Source organism: Leucopleurus acutus, assembly GCF_964270905.1.
Source record: "Leucopleurus acutus genome assembly, chromosome: 9".
NCBI lineage: Eukaryota > Metazoa > Chordata > Mammalia > Artiodactyla > Delphinidae > Leucopleurus > Leucopleurus acutus.
In genome coordinates this window covers 69,111,922-69,137,293 of record NC_139144.1, presented here as the reverse complement: position 1 = coordinate 69,137,293, position 25,372 = coordinate 69,111,922, and the positions used below count along the sequence as shown (strand labels likewise).

At 38.4% G+C, this 25,372-nt stretch overlaps 1 protein-coding gene across 7 annotated transcripts in view; it reads right to left on the bottom strand.

Moving 5' to 3' along the window:
• Window positions 1-25,372, bottom strand: part of DNAJB9 (DnaJ heat shock protein family (Hsp40) member B9) — a 562,457-nt gene that overhangs the window by 382,158 nt on the left and 154,927 nt on the right. For 5 of the 7 annotated variants that reach the window (XR_014326469.1, XR_014326470.1, XR_014326471.1 and 2 more), the window contains exons 5-7: window positions 15,008-15,185; window positions 13,036-13,199; window positions 12,760-12,920 (exon numbers count right to left, since the gene is read on the bottom strand). The exons of 1 other annotated variant lie outside the window; for it this stretch is intronic. Coding sequence is in view for 1 of the 6 variants with exons in the window: in XM_082846951.1 (XP_082703077.1) it covers window position 15,185 (1 nt within the window). In the remaining 5 variants the exon portion in view is untranslated. Of the gene's footprint in view, window positions 1-12,759; window positions 12,921-13,035; window positions 13,200-14,901; window positions 15,186-25,372 lie in introns of those variants that run through there. One more of the 7 variants, XM_082846951.1, reaches the window with a different exon arrangement.

The window sequence follows — 25,372 nt, the reverse complement described above, 5'->3', positions numbered from 1 at the left end:
TTCTAAAATAACCATTTGTCATAATCCTTTACCTTTGTGGAGCTTATAATTTTTAAAAAATGATAAAATATTTATTTTTTAAAGACAAAATAATGGACAAGGCTTTCCCCTGACTATACAATACATATATAAGATTCAGATATTTTAAAAAACTGCCAGGAAAAAAAAAAAAAGGAAAGAAAGAGAGAGAGAAAGAGAAAAAGAAAAGGAGGGAGGGAATAGAGGGAAGGAGGGAGGGAGAAAGAAAGGAAATTTAACAGTATAATTCAATGGGGTTCTTAATTTCCAACATGACAGTTTTCTGGATTCAAGATAGATTTCAAGGATGGATGTATAGAACTATATATGTTACATTTTGTTACAGATTCAAGGACCATATTTTCAATTCTACGTATTAACCAGGGCTGTGTTCCAAAGCGTGTTTCATTAGCTACCCACCTCAGAACTACTTGAGTGCTTACTAAAGTGCAGATTTCCAAGCCCAGTTTCAAAGTCCTGGAAATCTGCATTTTTAACAAGTTTAAGGATAATTTTGCCTCCAGACTCCTGGAGGTTTGAAATAAGTCCCCCAATTCACTTGGAGCTACCTCAACAACTTGAAGTAAAATGGCAGGATCATCTCAAAAGGAACTAAGGAAATGCTGTATCAGAGGAAACAACCAGAGAAGACATATATAAAATGTATTCATTTTGCCAGAATAGTCAATCTCCTGCCAGTTGAGAGAGTGTAAGTATAGCTGGCCTGACTTATTTTGCTGTAATTTAATCCAATTATCTAAAGCTCTAAATGTGTGTGTGTGGGGGGGGAAACTCACGTGAATAACTGGCTCTGTCTCACAGTTATTAAGCAGGTTAGGATGTGTCAATCATCCCATGCCCTGAGAAGGTGATGAAGACACAATTTCAAATGTCATGCTTTTGCTTGCAATGAGCCACACAAAGGTTAGTGAATTTTAAACATATTTGTATGCTTAATAAATACAGATTCTTCTGCACACATTCCATAGAAGCCCAAGTACACTTTGCTTATTTCTGTGTTATGTTTACAGAATCATCTAACATGACTCAAATCACAGAACACCATAAAAAATGAGATTTTTTTTGTATGAAAGGTGGCCCGTAGAAGTAAACATTTGACCAAAAGCTAAACAGATTTAACCAAGACTGTCCACCAAAAATACACAAAATTCAATCCTCAGTAAGAGAGGGAAAGTAGTTTCTTTTTTTAGAGCACATAGCTAATAAAATTTGTTTTCATTGGGAAAATAAGGTTGTTAATCACACACTGTTATAATCACTCCAACACTTGGATCTCTCTCCTTGCTCTCAGTGCAAATTCACCTTTCACTGAGCAATTAGAAACAATCCTAAAAGAATGCCCACAAGCTCTGACCACAGCACAAGCACATCTGTGCTTATCAATCCTGGCTTCTCTCTAATATGGATGTGTATCCATTCCTCCCACAGGGCCAAGCCCTCCACTCTTATCATCCTCTTATCTTCTCAACAGCAATCACTCCAATGACTATTTCCCTTACATTCTCAACGGTTTTTCCTCTCTACTAGATAATAAAAATCTATAATATTGCACATCAAAGAAAAGGAAGGGAAGAAGGAAGGAAGGGAATGAGGGAAGGAAGGAGGAGAGGGGAAGCGAGGGAAGGGAACAAGAGAGCAGTAAAGAAAAACCCTCGCATTCCCCTCTCATACTTCTTTTGTTACTGAGAGATCAGGCTTACCTTACCAGGACTAAATCTCCTTTAGGCTGGGCTCCCAGAAAAGAATTCGGTGTCCTATAGCCCTCCTATGGAAACTGGGGAGCTAGTACTTATTATATTCAATCCTGATCAAACAGAAACTTGAACTTCAGCCCTGCGAGCAGTTGAGGCAGGGGTTGAAGGAACTGGGCTGAAATGAAATATCACAGCAGCCCTACTCACATCAAGAGAGGAGCTGGTACAGCTTTAAAGCCCTACAGCCTAATGTCAAAGTTCCTCTCCTGGAGTCTGACACTCAGCCCTGCTAGATATGTGTGTACTGCCCTAAATGCAATGGGCAGTGTGGGTTCATGTCCTGATACTGGTCCTGCCCCTAGGAGTTCTCCCCCAATAAACACTGCTCCAGCAAGCCTGGCACGTATGCTGTCTGGCCATCTGTTCAACATGGCTGGGACAACACTACCATTCTCCTGTTTAGAGCAAATTCCTCAATAGTTACCCATACTGTTGCTTCTGTTTTTTATCTTCTTATTCTCTTTTGGACCCTCTCCAGAAAGCCTTTTCTATTCTTCTGAACAACTCACAAGATGGTCAACAATGACGCCCAGTTGCCAACTTCTGTCCTTATTTAATAGACCTATCAATGGCTTTTGATTCCACTCATCCCTCCCTCCTCCCTGAAGCAGTTACTTCACTTGGCCCCTGAAGGACCACTCTTTAGGTTCCCCTGTACCTCACTATCTCACTCCTCCTCAGCATTCACCGCAGATTCCTCCAACCTCTAACTCTGGAAACACCCCAGGCCTCAGCTCTCAGAACGTCTCTATCTAAATTCCTCCCTAAATGATCTCTTCCAGCTTCCTGTCTGTAATGGTATTAAATACCAATTTCATGTTGACAACTCCCAAATCTACATGTCCAGCTATAACCTTTTTTCTTGGAACTAAATACTAATCTCTAATGTCCAAACTGGATTTATCCCAAAACAAACTGCCAAGTTCCCTACCAAACTCTCTTTTCTGCAGCCTTACCCTTCTGAGTTGCTCAGGCCAAAAACCTTGAAAACATCTTTACTTGCTTTATTTCATACCCAACATCCAATACATCAGGATATTCTGTCACCCCTGTCTCTAAAACATGGCAAAAATCGAATCACTTTCCACATCCTCTATTGCTATTACCCTGATCCAAACCATCATCGCCCATTGCCTGGATATGACCTCGCTTATTACTATAGTGCTTCTCCATTTCGGCACCTTGACAGTTATTCTTATAGCATCCAGACTAATCCCTTCACAAGAAAATAAGATCAGGTCACTTTTGTTTTTATGACTTTCTATTGACTTCCATCCCACCCAGAGTAAAAGCCAAAGGCATATAATGGCCCCCAAGGCCCTGTAAGACCTACGTCTTCCCACTTCCTTGCTCATATCTGCTACTCTCCTGGACACAGAGGCCTCCCTGCTGTCTCTGGAGCACACTCCTGCCGCAGGACACTTGCCCTTGCTCTTCCTTCTGCCTGAAACATTCTTTCAACAAATGCGGATATGGCTCATTCACCCCTTCTTTAGGTCTCCAGGTTGGCTTCCCCAACTGCAATACATAAAATGGCTACTACCATCCACACTCCCCATCCTGCTCTGTTTTTTTCTGCACAGTACTTATTGCCACTTGACATACTACATCATTTTTAATTGTTATCTATTCCTCCTCTAGAAAACAAACTCCATTAAAGCAAGGACTTTGCTTTGCTCTCTAATGTGACCCCAGGACCTAGGACAACAACAGCCTTAATGTAGGTGATCACTGTATATTTGTTGAATGAATAGCTACATAAATATTAAAATGGTTAACAAATTAAGCCATGTTTCTTTATATTTCAATCGCAGTGTGACTAAAAATGCAATTATTTAATATTCCAAAGAAAGGCTTCATTTTGTCATGTAAGAGATTACTCTGAGATGGCTGATTAAACATTTCATTTCTGAAACTAAATCTCTATCCTTGGGTCACTATTTTCAAACAACCTTTCAGCTCTTTTGAAAGAACCTCACACAGATTACTATTTACTCTTTTCATTTTTTCATGACATTCTCAAAGATCAAGTAAAAAACACATGTCAAAGCAATTTCTCCCTGCTCTTTCTGATTAAAATCAATATTTACCCTGCTCTTAACAGCAGTAAAAATCAACACAACAGTTTCTGTTAACTCAATAGAATGTCAAGTGATATCTTAGTGTATTGTTACCAGCTGGGATATCAGCAGAGGACTACCAACAGCCTATAATCGTTGCTGTTTTATTATCTACAAAATGTCATATGTGCATATGGCATTTTACAAAACAACACAGTGAAAACAAAGCTCATGTCTCAAGCAGCTTAGAGCTTATTTAGACAAAGAACTAAAGAAAAGGGAGGCAAGGGCTTCCCTGGTGGCGCAGTGGTTGAGAGTCCGCCTGCCGATGCAGGGGACGCGGGTTCGTGCCCCGGTCCGGGAAGATCCCACATGCCGCGGAGCAACTGGGCCCGTGAGCCATGGCCGCTGAGCCTGCGCGTCTGGAGCCTGTGCTCTGCCACGGGAGAGGCCACAACAGTGAGAGGTCCGCGTACCACAAAAAAAAAAAAAAAAAAGAAAAGGGAGGCAAAACTCAAAAGGAGGGCCTGCTGTTGTTGAGAAAAGAATACAATTGATCCGAGTGGTTAGGGCAGGGTGGTGATTTTCATTCCTAGTCTGTGAATGTGTAGCTTGATTCTGCTCTTTGGATCACAAACAACAGCTATAACCTTAACTGGTTTTCTCAAAACACTCCTCCTGTCAGTCATGGAGAAGAGAGCTAAGGACATACCCATCAGAAAATACAGTTAGAAATGTCTAACAACAATATAAAGCCACATCCCACCAATAGTTGCTAGCAATATCTTGTAATATTTTATTATTTAAAGAAAACTGACCTTTCCCAAGAAATAAAAACTGTATTGAGCTTAGCCTAATAGTGCATTTCTAAGTTTACATAATTTAGAACATCTAATTAAAGATGTTTACAATTGGGTTATTAGTAACAGTTAATAGTAACATTTCAGTTACTAAGAAATGATTGTACAAATATGTAAAAATGTGCACTTAAAAGGAGTAAATATGGTAACAAAAAAATTTGGAAACAACCTAAATGTCCAAAAGAAATTGTTTGAAAGGATTGGATAAATAAATTAAATCTAGCCCACACTACACTCTAGGATACCATTCAGTCATCAAAAATGGAGCTTTGTATCTATATTTATTGTTATAGAAAAGTTTTTTTTAAATTACAAAGCAGCATGTATCTAATGGTGCTATTTTGACATACATATACACATACATTTACCCATATATAGAGACTCACTCACACACTTCATATGTATGAATCCACATACAGAGAATGTGAAAGACAATGAGAATGTGTGTGACAGAGAAAAGATGAGGGGCCGGAAGCTAAAATAAAAGACAGGTAAGGAACCCCTTACAGACAGAGTGGAGAAAAGCAGACACCCACAAAATGGTCTGAGATATACAGATTGAGTTACACCCAAAGAGATTCATACAGACAGGAAAAAGTATGAAAGGATATATACTAAAAGGTTAAATAGTGGTTCAGTCTGAGTGGAGAGGTTATAAGTAATTTTCACTCTACCTTTCTATATTACTTGATTTTTTTTACTATGAAAATTTATAACTTTAATTATCAGAAATAATAATCAAAAATAATAAAATATAAAGCTACTTATAAAAAAGAACACTGGAACTCAAGAATGAAATAGACACACTTCAAACACAGAAATAAACAAAATCCTCAAATTTTTAAGTGCTAAAATTTAATGAAAATATCAATTACTCTTTAAAATCCTAGAAGTTTTGGTGTCTACTAATTTAATAATGTATCTTAGTGAAGTTATAAGAAAAAGCATGGAGCCTGTCCTCCAAGTGCTTTTTAATTTATTCTGTAAGACCCAGCATATGCCAACAAAGAAGTTACTTCTCATTCAGAATATTATTTCCATATGAAAATAGCACATACATATTTGTATTTCATCTTTTCTTTAAATCTCAGAACTTCAAAGCCTTGAGGCAATTTCAACATATCTAAGTAGGAACAAAGATAATCACCATCATGTCATCCAAATCAGATATAGAAGGAAGTTTTTCAGGGAGAAACAGAATTCTTGATCAGAATTATATAGTTCTTAAAAGTAGCTTTAGACAGATCCAAATATAAGGAAAAGTTTGCAAAGGTGGCACACAATTATTGCTTTAGAAAAGATCAGAAAACGTCTACAACTTTAGCAAATCATCAAATAAGTCACTCTATACGCCCAAGAGAAATGAAAAAATACACTATTTTTAATTCACCAAATTATGATTTTTAATTCTTTTACCAAACTACAAGGAATTCATTAGTCTGAAAGGCAAAACTAAAGATAATCATTTTTTAGTAGAAAAAACACTGATATATGAGGTTTTATTTCTGAGTTTAAAAATCAGTAACTTTTAATTCACTAGAGAAACTAGAAATCAATAATACAGCAAAGCCTAATGATTTTCCACTTAAATTTCTTATTCATATAAATATAGCCATGTACATTAAAATAAGAATGTCTGATTTCTCAATATCAGACAAACAATGCTCAGAGGATTATAGATTAGATGTTTCATTTTTAACAAAACTTGGGCTAAACTTCATTTAAAATCTTGTTATTCTGTTCATTTTTATTTTTTTATTTTTGGCTGTGCCACAAGGCATGCTGGATCTTAGTTCCCCAACCAGGAATTGAACCTGTGCCCCCTGCAGTGGAAGCACAGAGTCCTAACCACTGGACCGCCAGGGAATTCCCTGTTATTCTAAATATATTTTCAAATACATGAGTAGAATAATTCTGAGCCACTGGAAGTTTATTAGTAAATGTTATTTACAGAAACCACAATAATTCTCTTAAAATTCACAGTATCACTACTTGCTCAAAATAATTTAGTGGTATTTCATTGCCTTCAAATTAAAATTCTGAAATTAAACAACTTTTATGATTTTCCAACCAACTGTTCACTATTTGTTAATTTCATTCATGAGATTTATTCATTCATTGTGATCTTTTAAATTTTTTACCATTCACATACATGTTTATTGTCATCTAAGTTGAACTAACTTGAGTAATATCAATACTCAAGTAGGTGTATAATACTAAAGTATATATCAGAAATGAGAGCTGTAAAAAAAGACAAAAGAGATCCCCTGGGCTCAGTATCAGGGAGCCTGATCTAACTGAATGTAGGGCCCAGGCATCCAAAATTTCAAAAGCACCTCAGAAGATCCTGATGCAGCAAGTTTATTAAAAGACTTTGGAAACTTCTAGATCATTGCCCTGGCTATACCACCTCATAGTTTTTTGGGTTTTTTTTTTTAACATCTTTGTTGGGGTATAATTGCTTTACAATGGTGTGTTAGTTTCTGCTTTATAACAAAGTGAATCAGTTATACATATACATATGTTCCCATATCTCTTCCCTCTTGCGTCTCCCCACCTCAGTTTTATATTACACTTTGCAGTTTTCAGGGTGCTTCATATAAATTAACCTAATTGATTCATGCCCCACTCCATTCAATGATCTTTCCACTGCCACTTCTCAGCACATTCTGGTCCTCCTTTGAACTCTACTTATTTTATACACAAAATACTTTGGCACAATTCCATATACGGTCTTGAAAAACATGTAAATATCTTGGTGTACAAAGGTGTTGTCTCTCTAACTCCACAGGTAGAGATATTATCTAGCACCCCTCTGGTAATCTTTCCTCTCCTGCATGCTCATCACCTGTGTCCATACCCCAGAACCGCCCCCACCCGCTTCCCTTCACCATTTCTCTATCTCTCATTACCTCACAGCTAACCTCCCTCTCAATTCTTTCCAATACTGGAGCTCCCAATTCCATCACACTCTTCTGCATCCTCAGTGGCTTTACTAGATGTTCTTCCCATTCTTGTGCTTACATAAAAACAGAAGTCTTCTCTTAGTATAGGGCTTTTCTTCCAACTCTTCTGGATGGAAGATGCCCACATGCTGATGACCCACATACACCAGGAGAAGGAGATGGCATACACATTTTTTTGGCATCCCACTGGCACTTCCATATTAATTCACTCCACCCAAGTGTGAAAAGAAAACATTCCTCCTTTTATTTTCATACCGTCAAACAACTCTAACTTCTCCCCTATCTAGTGGTGCCACTTCAATTCACTGCACATACGTTGCAGATGTTACCATCTAGATCATTTAAATTACATCCAGCTTTTATCCAGAGGGACACTAATATAAATGGACAGCCTCTTAATCTCTTGACCTGGGCAACTGTTGTTGCCTTTACCTTCACTCCTCTTCGATATTCCTCTTTTAAGATCATGTAATGAGCCTTATCAACCTGTCAGAAGTCTTCTATCTCTGAAGAAAGGAATTCAACAGCCAGCTTCCTGATCACATGATCCTGTTAGCAATGGTCCCTGGGTCTTGATTCCACCCCAGGCTTTCTCTCCTGATACATTTTCTCTTTGGGAAATCTCAGTCATGCCAATAGATTCAACTTCCTCTTGTATTCTGAAAACCACTAAATCTATCTTTCTAACCCAGATTGCTCCACCAAACTACAAGTCTATATGGTTATCTCTACTGCAAAAAAAATGTTAAGTTGCCTCATAAACACTTTAAACTCATAATCAAAGCCCAAAGTTTCTCATCCACCTTCTCAAACCTAGTCCTTTTTTCTAGGTTCCAGTTAATCAGAGTAATGATACAATCATCTACCAGGTAACCAAACACCTGTGAGAATCATCCTAGATTCACCTCTCTTCACGCTGCCACACAATTATCAAGTTCTGTATATTTTACCAACCAAATATTTCTTTTATCCTCTCTTGATCTATGGCCTCAACTCTCACCTTCACAATTATATTAACTTCCAAACTCAATGATTCTAAAACTTTTTTATATAAGGACCACTTGATGTGCATGTTAAAAAAATGCAGATTTTTATGCCCCTTACTCAGAAATACTGTTTGGTTGCCTGGAATCCTTTTTTTTTTATAAATTTATTTATTTTATTTATTTATTTTTGGCTGTGCTGGGTCTTGTTGCTGCACGGGGGCTACTCTTAGTTGTGCTGTGCAGGCTTCTCATTGTGGTAGCTTCTCTTGTTGCGAAGCACAGGCTCTAGGTGCATGTGCTCAGTAGTTGTGGCACGCGGGCTCAGTAGCTGTGGCACGCGGGCTCAGTAGCTGTGGCATGCGGGCTCAGTAGCTGTGGCCAACGGGCTTAGTTACTCTGTGGCATGTAGGATCTTCCGGGACCAGGGCTCGAACCTGTGTCCCCTGTGTTGGCGGGCAGATTCTTAACCACTGCACCCCAGGGAAGCCCTAGAATCTTCATTATTAACAAATTACTTCATCCTTTGCAGATGCTTCAAATTCTGGTGACCCATTTAATCACACTTTGGGAAGCAATTAACTATTTGGTCTCCCTGTTTCTTATTATCCCTCTTCATTCCATCTCTCTCCTACTCACACCCTCACACTCTCCCTTAAGCCTGATCATCATGAAGAGCAGAGAATTTTATTTTCTTCTAAGATGTTCTCCCACGTACACGGTATAGTGATACACCGTCTTGTAGGCAATATTCCCCATAAACACACACTCCCGTGGGAATATACAACACTGTCCACAAGGTTCAAGGACAAATGGTGAAAACTGTCTCAGACGTCTGCTTCAGTGTCTCTCTCTGAGCCTCTCTCTTTGTCTAGAAGTGAAGCAAGTCTGTACATGCACCACAAAGCATGCAGCAAGAGGTCCACACTGCAGGGACAGCATGCAGGTAGAAATGTGAAAAGGACTATTCCAGAAAGAGATTTATTTATTTTCTTTCTTTCTTTCTTTCTTTCTTTTTTTTGGCTGCATTGGGTCTTAGTTGTGGCACGCGGGATCTTTCGTTGTAGTGCGGGCTCTTCATTGTGGTGCGCAGGCTTTTCTCTAGTTGTGGCGTGCGGGTTTTCTCTCTCTAGTTGTGGCGCGCAGGCTCCAGGGTGGGTGGGCTCTGTAATTGTGGCGCGTGAGCTCTGTAGTTTGCGGCATGCGGGCTCTCTCCTTGAGGAGCGCGAGCTCGGTAGATGTGGCATGTGGGCTTAGTTGCCCAACGGCATGTGGGATCTTAGTTCCCCGAACAGGGATTGAACCCACGTCCCCTGAATTGGAAGGCAGCTTCTTTACCACCGGACCACCAGGGAAGTCCCTAGAAAGAGATTTAAACCTTGACCAAGAAATGTGGGTTTTAAGATATAAAAAACCAGGAATTGAAGTCCCAGATACTGAAAAAGGTTTGTTGTTTCGCTCCACCTCTTTCTATAATATCTTGGTTTCGAAAGCAAACTTGGTCTGTAGATAAGCTTTGGTTCAATCATAAAGGAGCCCTCAGAGAATCTCTTTGCCCAAACCACTCACCCTATTATAGAGAATATCTATTGTTTTCCCTCTCAGAATCAATTTTCACCTCATCCTAAGAACAGCCCCTAGATTTCCTTTTAGGCAGCAACTTCTCACAGCTTAGAAATATCTGAGAAAATAAAACCAGTGCTCAGCTGGTGACTAAAAAGAAGGCATGTATGAACTGCTTTAAGGCATGATGTGAGTTTAAGTGTCAGTATCCCACTGGAGAAAGATGTTATTACACACTATCTTCCCCTTGCATTAACTGGTTACTAATCTTGCTTTTATCCCCCAGACTTTTATTGACTGTTATTAATAGGATAGCCCTTTAAAAATAATTCTGAGTAGCTAAAATGATTTGCCCTCCAAGAAGAAACAAGGAGCTACTTTCTTCTCTCTTTAATATGAGTGTTGTTCAGGTTAAGATGGAGACATATCCACCTACAAGGGACACATCCCTTAGCTGTTCCTCAGGCTGTTGCTCTGAAGATAATTTCACATGCCATATTTCGGACACCATGACTTTGACCCCAGAATGACTGCTATCATATTTTGACAAGATTTCTTGTTAAAGTATTCACTCTTCAACTCCAGATAATGGCTTTTTTAAGGTACATCTCCTTGTCTGTAATAATGGTTGAAAAGAGAGAAAAAGAAAGAACATTTTCTTCTTAGCTATTCTACTCTCATTTTCCACATTTATAAGGTAAGAGAACAGACAAGGTAATTTATAAAGTTTCTTTGGCTGTAATAACCCCAAATTTGAAAACACACTAAGCATTTCAGTTGGCAGCACAGCCAGGTAGAATGACCTCTCATCCTGCTACCATTCAGAGACAGCAAAGCTGTCATTCAATGTGTAGATGAATTGGCACAAGACAAGCTGACATTGTCTCACCAGGACTTGCAGATAGAACACCAAATTCTGAGATCACAGTGCATTAAAGAAATGAGTATCTGTGGAGCAAAAGTGCCAGGATTCATAGGCACTTTGAATGGAGCTGAGAGGTTAAGTCTCAGATGGGAGGGGGCTGCCATCTTCTCTATAAATGTGAAGCAGTTCTTACAAATCCCATTTAGCAAAAAGACATAATCGTAATGACATTTCCTATGAATCCTATGAAAGACACAAAGCACAGCCAGCCCCTCAGTGTCTTCTATTATAATATGAGTGATTTAATGAAATTTGAAGTTGACAGTAATAGTCTCATAATATGACATATTTTAGATCAATAAAACAAAGGTGAAATGAAATAAAATCTAACCATATACCTAGTATTTTAAAGTTACATACTTGCAGCCTATCACAGGAGTCAATTATTCTGAAAACTGTAGTCATGTATAATAGCACATGTAAAATATGCACAAAATTAAAGGTTTCGACTTGAACCATGTGATAGGGACTGAATATGAGCCAGTCACCTGAGACAATACAGCAAAGACAGACACTTCATACCATTGATTACTTACATTTTCCAGGGGACACAAAATATGGACTGGATTTTCCTTCAAAATGTACATAGAATTCAACCACTTTTTCTCCATTTCTATTGTTAATACCCTAGATAAAGCTTCTACCTTCTCTCATCTGATTATATTGTATAAAAGCCACCTTTTGGACACCATGTCCACCCTGGTGCCCTGCATCTATTTATCACACAGCCAGACTCAAGTTTAATGGTAACATAATTGAAAAGAAAATGAGGATTTTAGTTGACTGAGAAGCTCAGTAATATTGTACAAGCACTAGAAAAGTTTCTGAGAACTTATTATTTTATTATTTTTGAGAATAGTTATTATTTGTAAAATATAATGATCATAAAAAGGGAAGAAATAATTGCCCCCTTTACTATGCTGGTAAAAGTAGGGTAGCACACCCTGAGAGGGTCACTAACCGACAAGAATCGATCAAGATAAAACTGAACAGAATATTGAGAAGGAACAAAAAGCTGTGTCACGTGGGGCACACTCAACTCTCACGAGTTGAAGAAATTTGGGATATTCACGCACAAGAAAAACTCCCACATGATGGAAAGAAATATGGAAAAAGGAGACACTAATGGCTGCCTTCAAAAATATGAAGGACTGTCATATAGAAACAATTAAATTTGTCCTGTGTGACAAGAGAAAAATCTAAGATAAATTGGTGGATGTTCCAAGATGGTGGATTGACTCTGTATAGGCAAGACCTATTCAACAATCACAGTTTTCCAAAATTAATAGCGGCTCCAAGAAATGTTCACACAAAGTCTGACCATAATCCATCCCTTCACCTGAGCTACTTCTGCACCTTCCTCCTACCTGATCTCCCATCTCCAGTTCCTCTCCAATAGCCAAAGAAAACCATTCAAAATACAGAACTGCTCTGATATTCCCCTACCTAAAAGTCTTCGAAACAGTCCATTATTTTTAGGATAAAATCAAAACTCCTCCCTCACCACTATACATTTTCAATCTCCTCTTTCACAGTCCTGCCTTTGTACTCTGGACTTCAGCCCAAATGAACATTTCCCAGATCCTTGAACAGGACATGCTTCACTCACCTTCAGACTTCAGCTCTCATTAGTGTCTTTACATACAGCACGATGACTTCTCCTCAATGTCTGGGTAAGTTCTTCTTGTCCTTCAGATCACAGCTTTGGTATCCAGCTCAAATATCCTTCTCAGATGAACCAAGCTAAAGTCACCCTCAAGCTCATATAAACTAACAAAAGGAACAAAATCACAGTGATCTTTTTAAAACATAAACCAGACCACCTCACTCCCTGCTCAAATCCTCCAGTGGCTTCTGATCACATTTAGAACAAAATCCTCCTCACCATGATCTACAAAGCTTCGTGGTCTGACCTCTGGCTCCCTCCACCCTCAGCTGCTCTCTATCAGTGCTTCTCTCTGCTCCAGCCATGCCAGATTTCTTGCTGTTCCTTGAACATATTTTGCATGTTCTTGGCCTCACAATCTTTTCACTTGCAGCTTCCTCTACCTGGAACAAAATTTTCCCAGATATTTACATGAGTTGGTGCCTCACTTCATTCAAAATTCTGCTCAATTCTCACTGCCTTGGGATATTTCCCTCACCAGCATCTATCAAAAATAGACCTCTCACTCAGCCATAAAAAGAAACGAAACTGAGTTATTTGTAGTGAGGTGGATGGACATAGAGACTGTCATACAGAGTGAAGTAAGTCAGAAACAGAAAAATAAATACTGTATGCTAACACATATATACGGAATCTGAAAAAAAAAAATGGTTCTGAAGAACCTAGGGGCAGGACAGGAATAAAGATGCAGATGTAGAGAATGGACTTGAGGACATGGGGAGGGGGAAGGGTAAGCTGGGATGAAGTGAGAGAGTGGCATGGACTTATATATACTACCAAATGTAAAATAGATAGCTAGTGGGAAGCAGCCACCATAGCACAGGGAGATCAGCTGGGTGTTTTGTGACCACCTAGAGGGGTGGGATAGGGAGGGTGCGAGGGAGACACAAGAGGGAGGAGATATGGGGAGATATGTATATGTATAGCTGATTCACTTTGTTATACAGCAGAAACTAACACACCATTGTAAAGCAATTATACTCCAATAAAGATGTTAAAAAAAAAACCAGACCTCTCCACACACTTTCCCTTTCTCTTTTATCATTTCAGTTTATAATCCTTATCACTATCTGACCTCCTACTACACATTTTTGCCTGCGTATTATTTCTCTCCCCTAATAAAAATAAATGTAAACTCCATGAGAAGAGACTGTATGCTCAGCACTTAGAGCAGTGCCAAGAAAATACTAGGCACTCATTAAATTTTAATATAACGAATGAATGAATCACCCTGCTTTTCTACATAGCATTCATCATTATCTGAAACATATCCTATTCATTTCCTCTGTTGTCTGTTTTCTCTGTCTCTACCTTTTCAATAGAATGTAGGTTCTATGAGCCCTGCAAGTTTATCTGTCTTGATCCTCAATAGAACAGGGCTGGGCAAGAAAGAACAAAATGACAAAATAGTGAGTGAACTTAAATGACACATTCTTAGAAACATTCACTGATAAAGTAACATGTTTCTTATCTGTTCTTACCATAATATCCTGTGCTTCCTTGGTTACAGCCCTTGAACTTTACAAAAATGCTTATTCCATTGGCTGTATTTCCCACTGGCTCAGAGAGGTCAGGAACTTGTCATTTTCTTCACCAGTCATATCCCCAGCACTTATCATAAATCCTTAGTATAAAAATTTTCATTTTATAACTGTGTTCATGCAAAGAAGGAAGGGGGTGAAGGAAAGGACAGATGAAGAGACAGAAGGAAAGATGAAATAACTTTTTCAGATGACTGAAAAGATTATTCACGACCTAAAGTGATTGAACAAGATGACCATTGAGGCCCCTGAGTTTTTCCCAAGGGGAGCCCTAAAGGAGTTACAAAAGAATAAATTTATATATTAAGGCTCTATATTAGATTCTAAGAAGCCAGTTGGAGTCTAAGAATCTAAACACTTAGCTTCCTGTAAGACATTTGTCACTGGGACACTGCTCACATTAATGTCAAAGACATACCAATAGGGCTTCCCTGGTGGCGCAGTGGTTGGGAGTCCGCCTGCCGATGCAGGGGACACGGGTTCATGCCCCGGTCCAGGAGGATCCCACATGCTGCGGAGCAGCTGGACCCTGCGCCATGGCCACTGGGCCTGCGCATCTGGAGCCTGTGCTCCGCAACGGGAGAGGCCACAGCAGTGAGAGGCCTGCGTAACGCAAAAACAAACAAACAAAAAAAAAAAACAAGACATACCAATAGCTTGCATCAATAACGTTCAAGTAGTACAAATATTTTTCTTTGTAGGTCCTGAGAATTCTGTGTTTCTTTTTCTCCTCAAATCTGTATTTCTCTTCCTGTGTCTCCATAGCATGTGATCTTTATATATATGTTTATACTTGAAAGTTGTTCATTATCTCCTTATTATAGCCCTCTGCAACAAAATATAGGAATTTATTTTTAATATTCTATTAACACAAGACTATACATTTTCTTTGAATTAATAATTCATTAAATTAGTACTGATATAAAATTAACAAAAATAATCTATATAATAACATATATAAATTTAAAAGGTGAATACAAATATAGAAAGTATATAGAGAGAAAGTAAAATAAATACAAAAAGGAAAACTTTATTGGGTCTATACATCTTAATGAAAAGAAGAAATTTATCATGTCTCGATTAGAGGAATCATTGAACAGTCCCTCTGCCTGTTGCTCTGCAGGCTTTGAAGTCCCAAGGTCAAGTCTCAAAATAAGATTCCTAATGGGTGAAGGTAGGCTTTTCTTTTGCAACATGGGCAAAAAGGTTTTGTGGAAGGGCAGGTGGCAAAGGGAGTATCTACCTCAGATAACTGCTCAGGTAAATCAGCTTTAGAAAACAGCACACATGAAGGCAATTCTCTGGAAGATGGTTCCTGTAAAATGAACCACCAGTATACCCCGTGGAAAGTCTCTTTGTACCCTGGTCTGAGGATCACTGGCTGGCGTCACAATGATGCTCATCTGACGCTCTCCTTCTCTTATAATCATTTCCTCCCTCAGCAGTGTCTCCCTCACTCTCTTCACTGCAACTTAGAGCCTCTCTACTGAATTTCAGACCAGCATTCCCAGCCCCTGGCAAGGCACTCCCACATGCACACCTATCTGATAACTCACACTCCACTTGCCCCAAGATAGAATTATCCCTGTCTCAGCCCCCAAAACAAGTTACACTATCTCTTATATTTTCTATTTCACACAAATGACATCACAAATCTTCCGGAAACTCAAGCTAAAAACATTCATTAGCTCTGAATACTGAATCTAATGAGAACTGAGGAGACAGCTGGCTCATTTTTGGATAGCCAGACTGATGAAGCTCAGCCAAGCCACCCTTTGAGTGGTCTTGGAAGCTGGAAGTAAAGAAGGTGTATCTCCTTCCCTTGAAGACGAATCCTAACAGATGAGATCTCAGCAGGTAGAGGTAAGCTGGTTCCTCTAATCATGGTCAGGGAGCCCTCTAAAGTAAGCCTGGGGACCTTGGTTAAGATGCAGCTTCTGAATTTGGTTCTAGTAAATTAGAGCAGGTCGTAAGTGGGAAGGATATAGTTACCCCATCATCCTCTCCCAGAGGATTGCAGAGCCAGTGTGATTGGAATATATTCCAAAGGAAGCCTTTGTTTCTTGCTTTATTGTGTCAAAGAGGGCTTTCCCATGTTCCTTTTTCATCTCCAGAGTTAAAATACTGGTCATGAGGAGAGGGGATTAAATACCAAGAATGCCAGTTTGCTCTTTGAGAAGTTAACCATCCCCTAGTCCCAAGGTCTTGAAGAAGGTACTGCAATGAACTAAGGTGGGGTTTACTTCATAGCACCTACAGAGGAACCTGAGAGGTATTATATACAATCTCAACATAGGAAAAGGGAGAGGAGACACTGAACTGTAAACAGAGCCCTACTAACTAAGCAAGTAGGATGGGAACTTGAGATATGAAAATATTTAGGTGCTCTGGACTAATATTTTGTTACCCCCTATAAGGACTAACCCACAGGAAGTATGACTGGACAACGATTACTAATATGTGACTATTCCCACAAATACTGCTATAGATGTACATTAGACAGGGCTCTTTTCATTTCAAGAGGGAAAAAATCAACTTAAATTAAGTGAAAAGAAAAAAAGATGGGACTTATTAGTTCATGTAAGTGGAAAATTCAGGGGTGCATCAGCCTCAGACACTGTTAGACTTAGAGGCTCAGGCTGCCAGTGGTTTATTTTTCTTCCCATTTTCCAGTTCTGCCCTCCTCCTTAGTCAGCTTCATTCTTCGGGCAGCCTATTGAATCCAACCAAGGGAAGAAGGGGAAACAGCTGGCAATTCCACACTATGATCTTTACAGCTTGTGATACACAAAGGAAGAAAAGAGTCTACAACCAATCCCCTGGAGGGCATCTGACTGACACAGTTTTGGACATGTGTATGTCCTTGAACCATTCATTTTGGTCAGGGGAACGAGGGAGTCTGATGGCCAATCCTGGAGCCAATCTATCTCTGTGGCTAGTTTGTGATGGTGTTAGCCCCACAAACTACCCAATACACGTTTTCCACAGGAAGAAATTCTGTACCAAAGAGAAAGGGAAGGGAAGGGGAGGAAAGCAAGCTAGAAAAGCCAGGCTGTGACTATCAGAGACCCTTGTAGGCATGTTCTCCATTTGCTGGCTTGGTCTTTTCCTTCTCTGCTTTCAGAGATGGATTTTCTCCTGCCAGATTGGTTCCTCTGGATTTTGTCTTTCAAAATCAGTACATAAGAGAGAATGAGGAGAAAGAAGAGAGAAAGACACAAGATGTGCGGGGGTGTAATGTGGCAAAACTTTGAGAAGAAAGAGGCACAGAGTTGGGATTGTGTGAGGAAAATGGATGAGTGACAAAAGAAGTATTTAAAGTATTGCTTTAGGTTATGTAACGCTTTTCATGTGGTTGAAGCAAATATTAAGTAAAGAGAAAGCTCTTCTGAATTACTGTCGGGTTTCTAAATCATTTCTTTGACTACTTCAGTAAGATTAGATCCTATTGCACAGTAGTGTACAAATACTATATTCTGCTAGTGTTTACACAGCTATCTCCCCCACTAGATCAAAGTCTCCTTGAAGGTAGTAGTTATATCTTATACATTTCCATAGTGTTTCGCACACAGAAAGGACTCAAAAGTGTATTTGTTGATGAGTGATTTTTTTTCATTCTCAAGGCACTCCAATAAAGTGGTCCTTCAAATCTTAAAAATCCTAAAGATGGTGTTTCTATGGCCTCTGATTATAACCTTTCCTTTAAGTAAACAAGAATTCCCTTTGTACCTTTCATAAATTCATTCTAAGGCATCTTCTCTCTTCACCTAAAATCGAGGCAGTAATCTTTCAACATCACAGAATCAAAGTAAGTAAGGCATAGAAGAGAACTTAAAATATTGAAACCAACTCCTTCATTTTACATAGAAGGAAATGGGATCTTTTTTTAGTTAAATTATTCGTTCACCCATATAGTTATTTAGTGCCTAAATCAAGGATGAGTTCCAAAACTTCAGTTTCAGGACTATTTCCACACATCATCTTGCCTCCTAAACATTACATCTTCTTAAAGACATGTTCAATCCTCTTCTCCTCATACTAAATAGATATAATTATCCTTGCCTTTCTCATAGTTCCCAATATAAAAAATGTGTGCGAATAATATGACGTAGTACAAAAACATAGCTTTAGATTCTGACCAGTCTTGACTCTTCTTTCTTGAAGTTATATGATTTGGTGAACGTTTATCTATAAAATAAATGTAGGGCTTCCCTGGTGGCGCAGCAGTTAAGAATCCACCTGTCCATTCAGGGGACACGGGTTCAAGCCCTGGTCCAGGAAGATGCCGCAGAGCAACTAAGTCCATCACCACAACTACTGAGCCTGTGCTATAGAGCCCAAGAGCCACAACTACTGAGTCCACATGCCACAACTACTGAAGCCCGCATGCCTAGAGCCTGTGCTCTGCAACAAGAGAAGCCACCGCAATGAGAAGCCCATGCACCGCAACGAAGAGTAGCCCCCACGCACTGCAACTGGAGAAAGCCTGGGCATAGCAATGAAGACCCAACGCAGCCAAAAATAAATTAATTAATTAATTAAAAATAAATAAATAAAAATAAAATACATGTAACAATACCTATAGTTACCAGATATCCATAAGGTACAGAATCATAAGCATTGGTCAAGATAAAACGCCTAATATGTCATAGACCCTAAACATGTATTAGGGTTTGCTTTTTTTTTTCTGCCAAACCACAACCCCATCCATATCTGAATAACATTTATGAAAAACACTGCAACATATAGAAGCCTATGCCGGAGGTTACAATTTTAGCTCAATGAAGAAATTGCAGTTGGAACTTGGAATATCAAGAGATTTAAGTACTATATGTTAAATTAACCATTCTTCAAGTTCATAATACCTCTTGGCTAACTCATAGCCCCGTAATACTAATGAAATAAAATATTCCTTTAAATTTATTTTTATCATGAGAATGTATTAGCACCAAACAAGTACAGTAGCCCAGACCACAAAGTACTCAGTGGGGTCTTACAGGATTTACTTAAAAGACAAAGTTATTCTGTCACCGATAGCAGTAGAGATTAGAAACCAATAGCAGTAGAGATTAGAAACTAAGTAACAACTCTTTTTCAAACATTGCCACTTAATTTACAATACCATGGCAGCAAGGAGAGCAGTCTTGTAGATAAAAAGTAATTTGATAAAATAATGGCTGCCATTTTTCTACTGCAATAGCTCTGCAACATAATTTATAGGGACCATACTTCTCCACTTCTTGATGACAGGTAATGGAAAAAAATTCAGCAGCAAACCTTGATAGCAGGCGAAGACTATTTGGATCAGTATAACTAAGTCATTTTTAACTGTTTTTTCAATTATCTTTTTTCAGCTTTTACCCCATTTCATCAAAAAGAAGGATAAAGGTTGATGATAAAAAAAATCTCTGTTCAAAATTGAGATTTTTAGATTAAAAATAGCGGTAAAATGATTTTGACTCTATATTATATGGATATTGGTTCATTTTCTACATTGAGATGATCATAAATTAGTCTACACTTTATCACCATGAATACTAAAAGATGCAATAGAGTTACATATACAGCTCTTCTGAAAATGAAGATCATGGCTTTTTTCTAAATTGACTGTGTGCCCTATGCATTTCAAATAAGTTCTGAAGTAATTTAAAGATTATCATGGAATGTAAAATGTAATATTTAAGAATAAAAGTGAAACAGACTACCTGAAAGATGCAAGTGGAATATTACTTCTTAGCACCTGAATTGAGTTGATCAAAATTCTTGAATCCTAAATTTAGCTGTTGAGTTTCTGGAATCAAAGAATATGAATAATGGACAATTGCAGCAACTTTGACTTTTAGCCACTCACACCATCCTTCCCCTCACATTTTGTACAAATCCTAATTTCTTCTTTATTATTTCAGCTATTCTTTGTATGGATCTTACCTTGATTTTGGAATTATGTGGGATAAAATGATAAATGGATAAGTTAGATCTTTGATCTTTAATCTTCCATACTAGTGATAGGTCAGGATACCACATGTCCATACAAGATAATAGAAAAAAAAAAAAGACCATTTAAACACCAAAAGATGAAATTTTAAACTACTGAATAAGTTAAAAAGTGACCGATTATATTTTATACATTTGTGGTAAATATGACAACTAAGATTATGCTATTGATGTTCAGCTGTTCTTTCTAATAATTGCTAAGCATAAAATCAAACTTCTTAGAAACTTCTCCTAGAACAAGGCAATATACTCTGTATTTAACATAGTCAAAGAAGCTACCATTATTTTGGTATAGTTGAAGGACAACTATACAATCCATCTAAAGAAACTGTTTCAAAATACTTAGATAAAAGTCCACATGTTCGTGCTTTCAACAAACAGGAACTTCGGTGTTCTGGGCACCATTCTAGAAGCAAGAGATTCAATAGTGAAGCTGCCTTCGCTAAGCTTCCTTCCATTCTAGTAAAGGATATAAATAAAAATATATCTGGAATACAATGGGCAAGTGCTCTGAAGAAAAATAAAGCAGCATGAAGAAGAGAAAAATGTTGGTAACATTTTAGATAACTAAATTTTAGGTAATATAGATTAATACTTTTCAGTGTAATTAGAGAAAGCATCTTTAAGGAGAAAATTTTGGAGCAAACCCCTGAATGTGAAAATCTAGGGAAAGAACATTCTAGCGGGCAGAACAATATGTCCTAAGATCCTGAAGCAGGATATCAGAAAGGAGTCCTAAGGTATAAGCCAGGATAACACTAATTAAAAATAGAATCCCATATAGTTTTACATCTCTCCCCTCTCTAATTGGGTTTTGACAGCAATGTTTTAAAACTGAATAAAGAAATAATGATAGTCTGAGATCAATTTCCTGGCCATAATTAGGCCAATATACAGCCCCTGAATGCTGAGAAAAAAGGATTCTGATAGGTCAATTAATTATTAAATAGACTTTAATCATCCTTGGCAATTTTCCTAGTAATATGAAATTGCTTTGCATAGTGACTAATAATAAAACATGTGCTCTTGAATTATGCTTCTCATAAAAAATACAGTTTGAGGAAATGATAATTCAGTTGTTTCTAAGCTAACAGAGTTTGAAATGTGTGTCAAAAACTTTGTCCATAATTTTGAAGTAATAAAGTGACTGCGTCCTGAAAGAAGCATAAAAATAGAACTAATTTAAGAGTTTGACTATTAGAGATCAGGGCTCATCACTCAGGAAATATTTTGTGTGGTTTTTCTGCCATGTGATCTTCTCTTGGGGTTATTTTCAACTGGAGCTATGAGAAATTCTGAGGGAAATGAGGCTGAACTAGCTTAACTATGGTGAAGGCACTGATGGATGGCATGTGAAGAAAGAAACATGTCATGTGTATACCTTACAAGAACTCTCAATTGAGAGAATTTATCAGCAACTAAAATTGTTTTCTTCGATACCTTAGTTGGCCATCTCAAAAACAAAACCAAAACAGCAACAACAAAAACCCTCCAGCCTGACTTCTGTACTACTTGTCAGATAATTATTTTACCGAAAAAATGTATAATCAAGATTTTTTGTTCTCAGATTAACCATAGTTGTTGTTGTTGTTTTAAATTACCTCACCCCTCTCTCTCTTTTTTTTTTTCTCTCTCTCTTTTAATCCTCATTTTTCCTTCATCTCTTGACTCATTCTACCAACTCTTCCTAACATCTGAGTGTACAATTTTCATTCCATATAACTTTGAGAATATAAAAATACCGAGCTAAATGTCTCTGAGTTATTCCTTGGTTAATCTGGGCATTGAAAGACTGTTCCTAATCTTCACTGATCCTTCAAGAATCTGATGAAAGTTATTGAATCCCCGCCCCCTAAAATGCAACACATCCATTCACATAAAATTTTACACAGATTCATAGGCTTCCTGAAGAATCTCCTTGTGTCCACATAAACTAAGGTAAGAGCTCCTGCTGATTTGGAGTTATAGACTTCTCTCATGCTACCTACAAAAAGCTTTAGATCCATTTACAAGTCAGACAGACACAAACTTAACCTTGAAATCATTTATAAATATTAGCCTTTCTCATTCTGCTCTAACATGAAGCCGTACAATGAGCACAATGTCTCCTCTGTCATGCACTTGTCCTGAATATGTGATAAGACCTGCCTCCTTAGAGAATGCAATGTGTTTAAATTGTTAAATAAGCCAACTAAGCTTTTGAGTGGCTTCTATTGACTTGCTTATGACATTGTCAAGATAGTTTTGCCTAATAGTTCTAGCTTCCTATGGGATTTTACCAAATAATAAAGTCAATGTAGGGACGTCCCTGGTGGTGCAGTGGTTAAGAATCTGCCTGCCAATGCAGGTGACACTGGTTCTATCCCTGGTTCGGGAAGATCTCACATGCCACGGAGTAACTAAGCCCATGTGCCCCAACTACTGAGCCTGAGTCTGCACTCTAGAGCCCGTGAGCCATAACTACTGAGCCCACGTGCCACAACTACTGAAGCCCGTGCACCTAGAACCCGTGCTCCACAACAAGAGAAGCCACCACAATGAGAAGTCTGCACACCACAGTGAAGAGTAGCCCCCTCTCACCACAACTAGAGAAAGCCCGCACAGCAACGAAGAGCCAATGCAGCCAAAAATAAATAAATTAAATAGATAATTTTTTTTAAAAAGTCAGTATTATCAGCTCTGTTTCTTTAATCAAGTCTAATTGTGCCATATCTACTCTCTGTTTCTCATAATTAGAATCTTTCAGACAGTATGACATGAAAAGTATTATCAAAGACCAAGAAATTCTCCAAAGAAAGAAAAAGATCCTCACTGCACCTAGAAGACTTATCTCTCACAGCTTCACCTTTCCAGTTTGGCAAATAACCAGCTTGATGATGAGACATATAAAATTTAAATTGGAAATGATCCTTTTACATGCTCAACAATATTATTATACCTTGTTGAAGAAGTTCAACAAGTTGGCATTGAATGTACATTGTGAATATGTGCCCACCTTAAAGTTGAGATCAGATATCAACTCTAAAAATGCCGAAACCTACCTTGCTTGGTAATTTTCCTTGAAAAAGTGAGTAACTTTTGTGCTAATGCCTAGAAAGAATCCAATTTGTTGAAATTAAGTACATGCTAAATAATCAATGTATGTGTCCTAAGAGCTATTCATTGCCAAACTAGTCTGGCCCTTATTTAAGTCATCCTTCATAGGTATTTTGGATCGTTCAATACCTAATAAAAATAACTGAGATACCAAAAGCACACAGTACCAAAAGCACTCAGCCAGGTCACTTAGCAAAGTTCAATGTTGAGGAGCTACTCTCCACAGTTTCAACATGTGTTGTGACAACTTTTATCTGACTATATTTCTAAGAATGACTGTATAGCAAACAATCATGGAAGAAAAAGATAGCGTCTCCCACTCGGCAGAGAACATGTCTTTAGTGACGAGAATAAGTTTTAAAATCTCTCCCTCTGGAACAAATTTTGGCAAATTGGCTAGCATCTTCTTTATAATACTGAGACTCAGCATTCCTCAGCTATGACACAGACCCACTCTGTGCACACTGTTTATCTAGATCCTTCCACATCACTCCACAGGATTTAGGGGACAAGAGGAACCAATAAGAACAGGAAGCTCAAGCTTCTTGCTGTGCCTTGAATAATAAATCCTTTGTTTCTGATCCCAGAGTCTCGTGTCTTCTGCTAGCATTTTAAAACTGTGGCCGACTAACTTGTTATTTTGCAAGCAGGGTAAAATCTCAGACTCTTCATAGTTCTTGACACTAAGCTAAATAAGCAAAGCCAATTGGGATAGAAACTAACATCCAGGGACTTCTGCATGTGGCCAAGATAGAGTAGAGAGCCAAATTATCATCAGACCAAAATAACTATAAGCTAAGAAAAATATCCGAAAACAATGCTGTTAAGACATTTGGACATCAGTCAGTGTGCAACAGTGATCTCTGAGAGAGGGGAAACAAAGTGCCTGCATGAATTTCCAGTCTGCAAGAGAAGAACACAAGAAGAGCCCATCGGTCTCTCTAAGTTAAAGAGATAGAGTTGAGAAACCTAGGCAATTAGAATTTGCAAGGCAGAGGACAAGATAGGAGGGAGTTGGACAGAGAAAGAACTCCAGAGATGTGGAGAGAATTCTCTTCCTGTCATCAACTGAGTACTGATAAGTGCACGTGTATGAAGAAACTACCAAAGGCAGAGAAAAGAACCCCCCGGAGCTCACACAGGGCAAGGAATCATTTGTGTTCCCAATAGCCAGAGTGAAAAAGTGACGGAGAACTCAGAAGAGTACTGCCTCAGTAGTGGGGTAAAATTATCCCCAGACTAAAGACTTCTCTGGATCCACCAACACCTCAAAAGGATCAAACTATTTCCAAGTAACTTAGCTGCATCCCAGAACAAAGTTCAAGAATATTTATAAGAACATGAAAATATCCAGCATGCAACAAGGTAACATTCACCATGTCTGGCATCCAATCAGAAGTCACCATACGCCCAGACGTTCTTTTTCTCTTCCAACTCTTCTGCCTCCTGCTGCTCCCTCTTCCTCAACAAAGGCAGATAAAAAGAAATCAGAAGTATTATAGCTCCCTTTAAGAAAAACCTATTACAGGGAGAGGTGAACTGTCCTTGGTGCTTACTTTACACACCCTGGACCTGAGCAGAACTTAGAGCCTTGGCTAAGGAATTTCCCGACCTGAATCAGCATCCACTGGGATTTCCTAAGGAATTTGAGTTAAACATCCAGACCTATGAGCCTCGATATCAATCAGTATTTACTTAATTGGAAATTAAAGGAAATCTCACCCCCCCCCCAAAAAAAGTCACCATACATGCAAAGAAGCAGGAAAATACAACTCATAAATAGGGGGTGGGGAGATACCCAGGGATATTCTTCCTATTCAAACTGTGGGTCACAGACCAGCAGCGTCTGTGTCACCTGGGAGCTTGTTAGAAATGCCAAAAATCTTAGTCACTACCTCAGCTCTACTGAATCAGAATCTGCATTT